The sequence below is a fragment of the Notolepis coatsorum genome, assembly GCF_963971535.1.
Source record: "Notolepis coatsorum genome assembly, chromosome: 6".
NCBI classification, from domain to species: domain Eukaryota; kingdom Metazoa; phylum Chordata; class Actinopteri; order Aulopiformes; family Paralepididae; genus Notolepis; species Notolepis coatsorum.
In genome coordinates this window covers 166,404,659-166,418,136 of record NC_140170.1, presented here as the reverse complement: position 1 = coordinate 166,418,136, position 13,478 = coordinate 166,404,659, and the positions used below count along the sequence as shown (strand labels likewise).

Below are 13,478 nucleotides of genomic sequence, written 5' to 3'. Positions count from 1 at the left end.
TAATTGGCTGATATCAATCCCTGTCTCCTGAGCCGTTCAGCCATTGTGTAGTGTGATGTGTGCCTGGTACCAGTGTATATGGCAGCCATTGAGCCTGCGTAGCCCAAGGTTGGGTGCTACCAGTGGTCGTGAAGGAGGCAATTTCCACTGTAGATTGTGGGGATCGCTTTGAGTGTCTAGAAAAGCACTATATAAATGTAATGAATTATTATTATTATTAGTATTGATATAAAGGCATCAGAACAAATGGAATCTAACTGCTTCACGTATTGTACATACAGATTCTATTATCTCCATGAGAACTCCAGTTGTATTCTAGTTTACCCTTTTTCCTGTTTATTGAGGAAATCAATGAGAAGTTTTTTTTAAAGCAGATCACAAATAAGGACCAATCCAAGTGCTCCTGTCCGTCTTCGTCAAGGACGCCACAGCGTTAGCGATCTTGTTGTTGTGCATGTTTTTCCATTGGGTTTATCTTATCGGGGGGGAAACCCTTGCGAGCACGGGGAGAACATGCAAACTCCACACAGAAAGGCCTGGGAGATACCCCACCTGGGTAACTGGCATCATGGAAACGGTGGTGTAGTGGTTAACACTGTCGCCTCACAGCAAGAAGGTCCAGGGTTCGATTCCCGCTTGGGGACCGGTTTCCATGATGCCAGTTACCCAGGTGGGGTATCTCCCAGGCCTCTCTGTGTGGAGTTTGCATGTTCTCCCCGTGCTCGCAAGGGTTTCCCCCCCGATAAGATAAACCCAATGGAAAAACATGCACAACAACAAGATCGCTAACGCTGTGGCGTCCTTGACGAAGACGGACAGGAGCACTTGGATTGGTCCCCTGGCACGGCTCACGTTGACGCCTGTCTGCTCCCGGCTGCCCTTGGGGGGGAAGGACGACGGGATGGGTTAATCGCAGATACGAATTGCATGCATGCATCGCATGTGTGCCAATTGATGACCTCGGAGCAGGTCCTAAATTATAAATTATTAAATGTTAAACATAAAATAAATGTGCCTGCTTTCATTTACATACAGGATCACATGGGAATAAGTATAGTTTTAGAACTGGGATTGGATTTGAAGTTATCAGCTCATTTCTATTATACAATGGAATGCAAATTTCTTGATTCTGATTGGCTGAAACAGTGAAGTTACCGGTTGTTATTTCGTATAACACACTCCACGTGACCCCGGAACCCGTCCACAACCTAATTACTTTTTTTTCTTGAATGAATCCGCCGTTCATTCTTTTCCGAATGAAACCAAGATGGCGGACAATAATCTTTATGAATGGATGTATTGATTTCGTTATAACGACTCATTCAAAAAAAGATACAGTCACCTGGAATATGTTAGTTGTTTACACAATGTTGGATTATGTAATTGGTTTGTCATGGCCCATTGTAAAACAAAATATAAATCGCGGGGGGGGGGGTTCTGAGGGGAGTGGCCACTGGCTGAGTTATATAGTCGTACTGGCGAATTGCGTCTCGCTCTTTCGTCATATCGAGATATACCTCATCTCCAGTACCTACTGTACTTCATTAACGAAAACAAAGCATCCATGCACTTGACCAGGCCCCGCCCCAGTGTCCCCCTATAAGGCACCAGGCATGGTCACACTCGCCCTTCCTCGGGAAAAAGTTTTCCATCAAGAAAAACCCCACCAAGGGACCTCAGGGCGCGCTAAGAGCGAGACGCTCAGCCAGTACTCATATAACTAGGTTATATACATAACCTATCGTTATATAGTCGTACTGGCGAATCGCGTCTCGCTCTTTCGCCATATTGAGATATGGGACAGAGCAGACGCGTGGCCTGACAAATGTACCCCCTGAGGACCCGCAAGCCCTACCACCAGGGGGGAGGGGAGTCCTGTCACCCCCCCTTCCTAGTGAAGAGGGGGCGGCAGTCAACTCCACCAAAGTGCGAAAAAGAGGGAACTTGAGACCCCTAAAAACGCACAGCACAGGCGGGACCACGTGTGACACATCACCTCGTGGCACACACCCACACACCCCTGCTAACCCACCGAAGGGCGGGACGCAGGGGAGGAGACCTCAGAACCACCTGGGAGACAGAACCCCCAGTCATGTCCATGAGGTAAAACCTAACAAAGGGACCCGGGGAGGACCAGGAGGCCGCAGCACAGATGTCCTCCACGAGGCCCCCCCTAACAAGGCAGCAGAGGCCGCCACCCCACAAGTGGAGTGCGCCCTGACACCCCCAGGGGGGGCCAGCCCAGCCAACGTGTAGCAAAGGGCAATGCCCTCGCACAACCAATGTGACAGGCGCTGTTTCGACAGTGCCTTACCAGCGCGAGAGCCACTGTAACAAACAAAGAGCTGATCGGTAGCCCTGAGGTCCTGAGTCAGGCTGAGGTAAACCCCCAAAGCCCGGACTGGACATGACAGGTGAAGACTCGCCTCTAACTCACCAGCATGAGGAGGCGGATGAAACGCCTGAACCACAATATCCCTGGAGCGAAAAGAACTCCGGATATTTTTTGGCACGAAGACTGGATTAGGCCTCAGAGTCGCACCGATATTGACACGAATAGACAAGCACTCAGGCCGCACCGAGAGAGCACAAAGCTCACCCACGCGCTTAGCGGAGGTGATGGCCAGCAGGAAAGCAGTCTTGAAAGAGGCTCAAACGGGGCCTCGGACAACCAGCCGAGGACCAGTTGGAGGTCCCAACTCGGAGACAGAGAACGTTCCACCGGCTTAAGTGCTGATGGTAATTCACCTTGCATGGTTGCCTCCGCCATCAGTCTGTGAATGTAGTGAGTGAATGGGTGAATGTGAGGGACGAATGGAAAAAGCGCTATATAAATGCACCATTTACCATTTTAACCCTTTCAATACCACACTACACATGGTTAACCTTTCACTACCACACTACAGACAGTTAACAGTCTGTAGTGTGGTAGTGAAAGGGTTACACCTTCTGTAGTGTGGTTGTGAAAGGGCCCTTTGTCGTGTGGCAGTGAAAGGGTTAACCCTTGTGGTTCTGGTAAACTGTGTATCACATGGCCAACATGTTTACACAAGGTAACCGCGGTGATGTGTACTGTAGACTAATGAGATCCCCTCTGTGCCAACATTAGAGAGCAACATGTGTAAATTGGTTTGGGAAAAACCTCTGTGTTTGAACAGACAGCTGTTTCCCGATCCCTTCTAATCACCTTGAAGAAGAGCGTCAGGGTTTGAATAGTTTTATTTTGCCTCCATGCGCCCAGAAGGTGACATCACCAATGATGTTTCTGTGTTCCTGTTAACACATTGGGCGCCAGTAAAGTCGGGTTATCTCGCCATACCCGAGTATAGTCTAGTAGTATAGTTTTGGCAGTTTTTTATTTTATTTTATTCTGTAAGGACTATATGACATCATTCCTACTTTGATCCAACAATAATTTCACATCGATCGCAACGATCATATGTAACGTACTCCAAAATGTATGCCGTTGCTGACGATCAAAGCATCAAAAAACGACCCCCCCCCCCCCCCTTTCATGCATTCATGATGAAACATAATACCTATTATATACCTTTGATTTGGAAATAGTAGCGTGTCCAGGCGAGCAACGCGAATGCTTTTAGCAAAATTCACATATCGCTCCATAGCACAGTTACCAGGAATTAGCCAGGATCACTCTGAAACTATACAATATTCACCACGGTATAAAACGTGAACGTATACATGAAACATTTTATTCTTTTTCACATGTTGAACGAGGGATAGTTAATGTCAAATGAGCCATAGTATTGTCTCCATAGCTAGAATATAGAATATAGATATAGCCCTGCAAACACCGCAACGCACAGTGAAAATCCCTATATCTTACAGCGGTGGCGCATGAGTACAAGGATGGCTTAAACGGCTGGTGCTGAAAGTGTTAAATATCACAAAGGGTGGAATCTGTTGACTTGACTTGTTGGCCATTCTTTTCAATAGTGTGACAGAATGGAATGCTTGTCTTTCTGTCTCTGCAGGGACATTCCGTTCTTGGAGCAATTAAAGATCACCCACAACTCGGATATCTTCATAGGCATGCACGGGGCGGGACTCACGCACCTGCTCTTCCTCCCTGATTGGGCTGTCATCTTTGAGCTGTGAGTGACACTTCCTCTCTGCCTCACTCTGTTCTCACATCCCCTGTGACCCACGCACACATTTTAAAACCAAGGTTACTCATGTGGTGAGATGTGTGTGTGTGTGTGTGTGTGTGTGTGTGTGTGTGTGTGTGTGTGTGTGTGTGTGTGTGTGTGTGTGTGTGTGTGTGTGTGTGTGTGTGTGTGTGTGTGTGTGTGTGTGTGTGTGTGTGTGTGTGTGTGTGTGTGTGTGTGTGTGTGTGTGTGTGTGTGTGTGTGTGTGTGTGTATGATTGTACGTGTGTTTGAGAGAGAGAGAGGAGAGGAGAGAGAGAGAGAGAGGAGAGAGAGAGAGAGAGAGAGAGAGAGAGAGAGAGAGAGAGAGAGAGAGAGAGAGAGAGAGAGAGAAGCTTGGCTGCATGCTGCGCTCTGCTGTCTCTCAGCCACTTGGTGCGTGACTGTGAAATACGGTCTAATTAACTAAGCATTCATCACACCTGGCTACTGTGTGTGTGTGTGTGTGTGTGTGTGTGTGTGTGTGTGTGTGTGTGTGTGTGTGTGTGTGTGTGTGTGTGTGTGTGTGTGTGTGTGTGTGTGTGTGTGTGTGTGTGTGTGTGTGTGTGTGTGTGTGTGTGTGTGTGTGTGTGTGTGTGTGTGTGTGTGTGTGTGTGTGTGTGTGTGTGCACTTATGTATGTATTATGTCTGTAAGAGAGAGGTTTGTCTGTGCACACCTCGGTGTACATGAGTGGACATAGAGAGACAGAGAAGGTGGGAGAGAGAGACAGAAAGGGAGGGAGAGAATGAGACAGAGACAGTGACAACACGGCGATAAAGAATGAGAGAGAGAGAGAGAGAGAGAGAGAGAGAGAGAGAGAGAGAGAGAGAGGAGAGATACAGAGCGAGGAGAGAGAATGAGACAGAGAGGGAGAGAGACAGAGAGAGGAGAGAGAGAATGAGACGCAGAGGGAGGGACAGAGAATGAGAGAAGGAATGAGACAAAGATAGAGAGAGGGAGGGAGGGAGGGACAGAGAGGGAGAGCGAGAGAGACAGAACAAGGAGGGAGATAACATGTGTACCTTTTGTCTCCTCCAGATATAATTGTCAGGATGAGAGCTGCTATAGAGACCTAGCCCGGCTGCGGGGCATCCGCTACGTGACGTGGCAGAAGGGGGACAAAGTGTTCCCCCAGGACAAGGTAGGAGGCCCGGCCCGCATGCCCTCTGCACCATGTCATACTTTTAGTCTACTGTGCTGCTGACCCGATACACTGATTATGATGTGCCGGTGTCCTGGTGATGTGTGTCTGTTGTACAACTTTGTGAGTTGTTGTTGTCTTTGTGCAGTCAAGACAAATTCCTGTGCATTCATTGTCTTTGGTTGATACATTGTTTATTATTGTGATTCTAGAGGTCAATCACTCATGTTATTGATCTACCTCTCCACATAACCATGATCCAAAACTGAGTGGACAGCTGAACACACATGCACGCACGCACGCACGCACGCACGCACGCACGCACACACACACACACACACACACACACACACACACACACGCACACACACACACACAAAGACACACACTGTATATTGTGACGAGCCTGGTGGGGTCCAGACTCACCACGGTTCAAATACAAACTAATTCAAATGTCTACACAAGAGCAATATCAATCAATAAGAATATTTATTGAATTAAGGCAGAATCCAGTTTGATAGTGTTAGATCCTGATCAATCTGGCCAGTATCACGTCTTCGTCTGTTTGGCTCTCCATCCACTCCTCTGCGTTGTGTAATGTTAATGGTCCTGACGTCTCAGATACTGGCTGATATAATCCTTATCTCTCCCCGTTAGTGTGATCCGCAAACCATAATAATTCTCCACCTTCGTAAGAATTCGACACTTCGACAACGTACTACCTGTTACAAAGAATGAAATCAGGAATGTCCAATCGTTGCTTTTCTTTTGAATTATAATTCAGTTCAGTTCGTTTTCTTCCAGTTCAGTTCAGTTCAATTCAAAGTCTCTTTACATTATTTCAGTTCAGTTCAGTTCAAAGTCCTATTACATTTCATTACATACTGTGTGCTCGAAGAGCACGCCACATATATCACAGCTGGTTCCAATGACAATCAAAACAATTCAGCACAGCTGCAGTGTTTAGGCACACGTTGGCAGGAGCTGTCCACTCTTGCGTGGTGCTGAAAGACAAACTGTGTTAGTTTTGTTGGCGAACAAGCATTGCACTTTCATTGTCATTAAAGAAAATGAAACAAATAAGACAAAACGTTATCACCAATTAACTATGTGTGTGTATTATATTTTACTTTATGAGTCTGAAAGAAAATGTATATTATTTATAATAATAGTTGCAACACTACCTTACAAGGAAAAGCGTTGTTTATTTCTATAAACAGAAGCCTCAGCTCAGATGTTAACAGATTGTATTGTCCTTGAAAAGTCTATTCTCAAGTTCAAGTTCAAGTTTCTTTATTAGTTGACATGCAAAGATACAGAATACCTTCACATGGAATGCTTTTTCTGTTATGCTCCTATGAGGATCATAGGACGCTTGGATCATACACATACAGCTCATTACAGTAATATTCCACAATTATTACATTTTAGATAGTAATAATGGTACAGAGCCTTGAGACAAACATATGCATATTCACCACCGCAAACAGACTGGCAGCCGTCATAGGCAGCGCCATTTACGGAAGGAGGGGGGAGTGGGTTGGGGTTGTTACAGGGCTGTAGGGGGGGGGGGGGGGGGGGGTGGGAGGGGGGGGGAAGGTGGGGGGGAGTGCACAAGCCAAGTCCTGGGTGGGGGAGGTCTCCCTCACACGAGGCAGCCGACAGTGCAGCGCCAATGCAGAGGAAGGGGGGGGGGATTCTAATGATCTTTCGGTGTGTTCAGTCTATCGTCCTCCTGCTATTCAGTCCAATGGTGGCCAGGCCTGGTCTTTAGCCTAAACCCTCCTCGCGTTAGCCGAAGCTAATGATGTTGTGTCATTCTCCCCCCCCCCCCCCCCCCCCCTCCGTGATGAGAGGAGAGAGTCTCTTGGTCTCTTCCCTCCTGTGGGATTTGTTTCTTTGGTCTGCCTTACACCCGGAAAACACTGTTCGACTTATAGATCTTCGTCATAGTAACGACGGCCCCCTCCCCTCTCCTGGTTGTCATGCGACGCTGTCATGACAACTGCTAATAACCTTTCACACATTTCAAAACGTTTCATTCAGATGAACCTCTCTCCGCCCCCCTGCTCTCTGGGCCCACACTCGCTCTTATCAATGTTGTGTCTTAGATCGGAATTCAAAACATTCGGCCCTGCTCAGTGTGGTGCTCACAATCACCCTGCTCTACTGAACCACCGTCTCCTGCTTCCACCGTCAGCATGCACTTCGACCTCTCTGGCACCGTTACATAATAATAATAATAATGGATTGGATTTATATAGCGCTCTTCATGACACCCCAGTGACCCCAGAGCGCTTACAGAGTCCATTATTCGTTCATACACAGTCATACCGGTGGTGGTAAGCTGCAATTGCAGCCAGAGCTGCCCTGAGGCAGACTCACATGCTACCATCTCCCCCCAATCTATACATCACATACATTGAATAACCCCGTTTTCTCTCAATAGGCAAGATAATGGTCGTAATACAATCACAGAAAAAGGGATTGTTCAATACTCAGGATAGTCGTCCGGTCCAGGGTCAGTACAAAGTTATGAAATCATATGGCAATATTAGAAGAATTTCTTCTCTTGTGAATCGCTCCTGTCTTTTGACACTTTATTATAGTTTGATATACCCATATTTATCGTATTGTAATATTATTTGGGCCAGTACTTTTCCTACTTCTCTTCATAAACTTTTTATATTGCAAAATAAATTCATAAGGCTTGCCACTACTTCTAATCACCTTGAACCATCTGCTCCTCTTTTTAAGCAACTTAAAATACTATCAATCTTTGATATTAATGTATACCAGATATGTATTTTTATGTTTAACTGCACTTTTAATTTAGATTTATTTCCTATTGTTTTCCATAATTTTTTCATATCAAACTCCAGTATTCATTCATATCCAACAAGGCAATCAAACAATATTCATCGTAATTTCTTCCGCACAAGTTCAGTTCACTTAACTTTTGTTTTTGTGTTTTATTTTTTTTATCCAATGATTTAATGAGTAGAGGCCCCGTATAGGCACATCTGGGTCTCTTGCCTCTACTCAACACCCTTTTTTTTTGGTCCACTTTTTCTCCCATTTTCTATTTTTCTCCCATCCCAATTTTCATATCGTCCAATTCAACCCTCCCCTGTGTTCGAACGTTGTTTCTTGCCTCCCACAAGCCGGCTGCAATGTGGACTAAGTCATACATAGCACGAGTCCCCTCCGATACTCGAGGTAACAGCCGTCGCAATTTTTCACCTTTTTTTTTCATATATTCATATAACTAGGGTTATATGATAACCTTCGTTTTAAGATTCGCTTTCTCTTTTGCGCCAGAGAAACATTTGGATGTAATTACTGCAGCGCGCAGAGAGAACTCAGGGGACAAGTTCAACTCGATTGGTTGTGTTGGAATATAGCCAGTTGGCGAACGTTTTAATTAGTTCTTGGGATGTATGTAGCCGGTTTTGTTAACGGTGTTCAACGCGTTGCTGACGTCTGGTGAGTGATGTTTACTATTTGCTGGGTCGCGACTGCTACTTGTTTTGTTGTGATTTTCATTACGTTGCTCTGCTCTAAATCTGATTTCTGTTTTCTGTTTGTTTGTTTGACTGAGTAGGCTATTGTGTGTCGTGTGTGTGTGTGTGTGCGTGTGTCAAAGAAGATTCTATAGAAGTTCAATACGTTTTACGAGGCTGATGTGTGACAGTGTGAGTCAGTCTATATAAGCGAGCACTGGGAGAGACGGCATTGCGAAACGGGCTATGTAAATGCTTCTTAGTTTTGTTTATTTATTACGTTCATATAAAACCGTGTTTCGAATATTTAAAACAAATACAAAAAAAAATATATTTTAATAATAATAATAATAATAATAATTTTTTTCGGGTTTTCACGCGGGCTAGGGCTTAAAATATTATTTACAGTCGGGCTTATTTTCGGGCAGGGCCTGAAGTTCAAGGGCTCGGGCAGGGCTCGGGCTTTATTTCAAGGCCCTTGCAGACCACTAGTAGGAGTCGCTGTCCACAACGCCCGACCCTTCAGTTTCCCTCCCCGTAATACGGCCAATGTGTATTACTGTGGACGACCAGCTAAACTGAAAGCAATGTGGAGAGCGGGGCTCGAACAGGAGGCATCCTGTTCGAGCCTAGTCTCCAGCATTCATTGCGAGCGCCTTGCCCACTGCGCCACGTAGCCACCCTCTACTCAGCACCTTTATACACTTTCTGTCATGGTCAATGTTTTTACTAGGTGAGTTCATACCGATGGAATATCTTGCCATTGAACTCAAAACCGAATCAACTATAATCGTCACAATATACCGCCCGCCTAGACACTCACCAATATTTATACAAGAGTTCTCTGAACTGATTTCACTATGTGTTACCAGATACGATAAGGTGATCCTAAATGGAGACTTGAACATTCATTGTAATAAGAAAACAGACTCCAAAACTATAGAGCTAAAAAATCTACTAGATAGCTTTGATCTAACACAGAATATAACAAATGCAACTCACCGGCTTGGAAATACATTAGACTTAGTCATAACAACAACTGGGCTAAGCATAAAACATTTCTCAATAACTGAATTACCTCTCTCCGACCATCAATGTATATTCTTTGATGCTCAAATAACCCTTACTAAAATGAAAAAAAAAATCATAGTTCAAAAGAGGCTCCTAAATGACAAGGCTGAATCAAAGTTAATTAATCTTATCAGACTACATGAACCACACAATCATGCCAGCTCTCTAAATGAAATGGTAGAAAATCTCAATGATGCACTGTCATCTGTATTAAATTCTGTCGCCCCACTAAAAATGAAAAAGAAGAAAACCAGAGCCTTCCCCTGGTTGAACTATAATGCGGTCAACAAAGAAAAACGGAAATGTCGTGCAGCTGAGCGAAAAATGGAGAAAAACAAAAACCACTATCTGAATAGAATGGTCATAATACAGTCCGGTGGTCAAAACACAAAAACAGGCTCTCGTACAAAAAAGGGATTGTCGTCGTCCGGTCCAGGGTCAGTACACAAGGGGGTTTCTCAGCCAATCTAGGGTCCAGTACACAATGAACACCTTCTCGCCTTCACCTCTCCTCTCACTACCTCTCACCTTGCAAAACTCTGTACACAAACAATCTCTCTCTCAATACAACAACTCCTACCTCACCTCCTCTCAACTCACCTCTCTCTAACCTAGTGTATTTGTAGTGTGTGTGTCTGGGGTGTGTGCGTGTGAGATGCGGGTGAACTAATGATGCACAGGTGTGTTCTATCAGTACTAATTAGCTACCTAATTGTTTCCACTCCTTCCGTGGCAGTAATATCTCCCATCCTTCACATATCCATGAGAGGGGGGGTGATATCTGCCATAATATATATATATAAATATGCACACACACACATGTTCCCTGCTCCTGCCTCTCCGGTCACCACGGGTCTGCTCATCATCGCTCGCTGTCTCTCTCTTTCTAACCCAACACAGGGTCACCACCCCACCCTGGGCGACCACCCCAAGTTCACCAACTACTCCTTCCAGGTGGACGAGTTCATGCGACTGGTGCTGGAGGCAGCCGACTACATCACGCACCACCCTGAGTGGCTCCGACCGAGACTCCGACCTGGCCACGGCGAACTCTAGGGACATGGGCAGCGAAGAAGCCTCATGTCAAGCTTCAACACAGGACTGAAGGAACACATGTTGTTTATTTATCACAACACTGAAACAACACATGTTGTTTATTTATCACAGCACTGAAACAACACAGGACTGAAACAACACATGTTGTTTATTTAACACAGCACTGAAACAACACATGTTGTTTATTTATCACAGCACTGAAACAACACAGGACTGAAACAACACATGTTGTTTATTTATCACAGCACTGAAACAACACATGGTGTTTATTTATCACAGGACTGAAACAACACAGGACTGAAACAACACATGTTGTTTATTTAACACAGCACTGAAACAACACATGGTGTTTATTTATCACAGGACTGAAACAACACAGGACTGAAACAACACATGTTGTTTATTTATCACAGCACTGAAACAACACATGGTGTTTATTTATCACAGCACTGAAACAACACATGGTGTTTATTTATCACAGCACTGAAACAACACATGGTGTTTATTTATCACAGGACTGAAACAACACAGGACTGAAACAACACATGTTGTTTATTTATCACAACACTGAAACAACACATGTTGTTTATTTATCACAGGACTGAAACAACACATGACTGAAACAACACATGTTTATTTATCACAGGACTGAAACAACACAGGTTGTTTATTTAACACAGGACTGAAACAACACAGGTTGTTTATTTAACAAAACAACCTTTAACAAAACACACAGGACTGAAACAACACAGGGCTGAAACACACAGGACTGAAACACACAGGACTGAAACAACACAGGACTGAAACACACAGGACTGAAACAACACAGGGCTGAAACACACAGGACTGAAACAACACAGGGCTGAAACACACAGGACTGAAACAACACAGGGCTGAAACACACAGGACTGAAACACACAGGACTGAAACAACACAGGGCTGAAACACACAGGACTGAAACAACACAGGGCTGAAACACAGCCATCTGTAGGACTGAGTCTGACAAACTGTTATTGAACAGGAGGTGTTTTGACATCGAAGTGATAGTGAAGTGTGAAGTGATAGAAGGTCTCAGTTTTATTCTGTTTTATTTCTTCCTGAGCTGCTGCTACATCTGAGAATTCTGGTAGAGTGATCTTTTCAAAAATGAGAATATACAAGCTGAAAGTGGGTATTACAGGTTTCAAGTCTGCTAGAAATGTAAAGCTGCCACAGGTCAAGAGCTGCGTTGAAATATCTCAAACACATTCTGTCTCATGGGAATTTGAGCAAACCCGTTTTGAAGCTTGGAAACGGGAGGATGGGAGCAAGGAAGGAAAACCCAGCAATCTTAAGATATTTTATTAAAGGGGCAGTTCACCCAAAATAAAAATGTAAGGGGCGACAGTGGCTCAGGAAGTAGAGCAATCGTCTGGTAATCTGGAGGTTCCCGGTTTGATTCCCGCTCCTCCTGGGCAGCGTGTCGAAGTGTCCTTGAGCAAGACACTTAACCCCTAATTGCTTCCGATGAGCAGGTTGGCTCCTTGCATGGTTGCCTCCGCCGTCGGTGTGTGAATGGGTGAATGTGACGGATTTTTTTTTAAAGCACTTTGGATAAAAGTTGGTATATAAATGCCCATTCACCATTGAATTTACCCGGAGTGCTATCTATCTACTTACCCGTAAAACTCCAAGGAAATAGATTTGAAAAACTCAAAGAAATCATGACCTGTTTTCTTTAGGAGCTATTTTCTACTGAACTACAGCGCTTCATAATATGAATGGAACATGAAACTGCTCACAACAACTTCTGTGTATTATCTTGAGTGACCGGGTCATGATCTCTGGAAAGAGACATCGCTTTTGAGCTTTTCAAATGTATTCCTTTGGTGTTTTGAGTGCCACAAACTGAGTGCCATTCAGCTCCCTTGCACTGGAGTGACGGCAGATATCTATACGGGAGATTAGATTAGATTAAAATGTATTGTCATCATACAGCACAAGCACAGTACAACGAAAATACGTTTGGCATCCAACCAGAGTGCAAATGTAGCAGTAAAGTGCAACAGATATAGTAGTAGTAGTTGTAGTAGTAGTAGTAGTAGTAGTAGTAGTAGTAGTAGTAGTAGTAGTAGTAGTAGTAGTAGTAGTACTAGTAGTAGTTTATTCAGTCATCATCTCACACAATACAATATACACCATCATTTAACAATATTTGATTTTACAGTGACTGAAAAGGTACAGACTGAAGCATAATGCTTATATGCCTGTCCTATATTCTTAACAAAAATTAAGACTCCAAAAACAGTATTCTAAAAGAAAATAGCAAAAAGAATTGTATTATTCACCCTTGTAGTTTTCAAAAATAGCTTTACAAACCATTTTCTTAAAAACCAAAAGCGAATTACTCATTCTTAATAGAAATACACCTCCTTTTAATCCCTTTCTTAGCTTTTTGAACAGTAAATGTACAAATATCTCTCAAATCATATTTTTTTTCATGTATTGAAAAACACCTTTGCACCCCGTCGGGGAGTAAGTTTGCTTTAGCTCTGTACATTATTTGCATAGTTTTATAA

General features: G+C 44.1%; 1 protein-coding gene across 1 annotated transcript in view; it reads left to right on the top strand.

Moving 5' to 3' along the window:
• eogt (EGF domain-specific O-linked N-acetylglucosamine (GlcNAc) transferase) overlaps positions 1-10,920 on the top strand; it is a gene marked incomplete at both ends in the record, with an annotated part of 89,986 nt that extends 79,066 nt beyond the window's left edge. Inside the window, 3 exons of the mRNA XM_084315809.1 lie at positions 3,996-4,115; positions 5,188-5,290; positions 10,765-10,920. Of these exons, the coding sequence (XP_084171935.1) occupies positions 3,996-4,115; positions 5,188-5,290; positions 10,765-10,920 (379 nt within the window). The remainder of the gene's footprint in view (positions 1-3,995; positions 4,116-5,187; positions 5,291-10,764) is intronic.
• Positions 10,921-13,478: the final 2,558 nt, after the last annotated feature.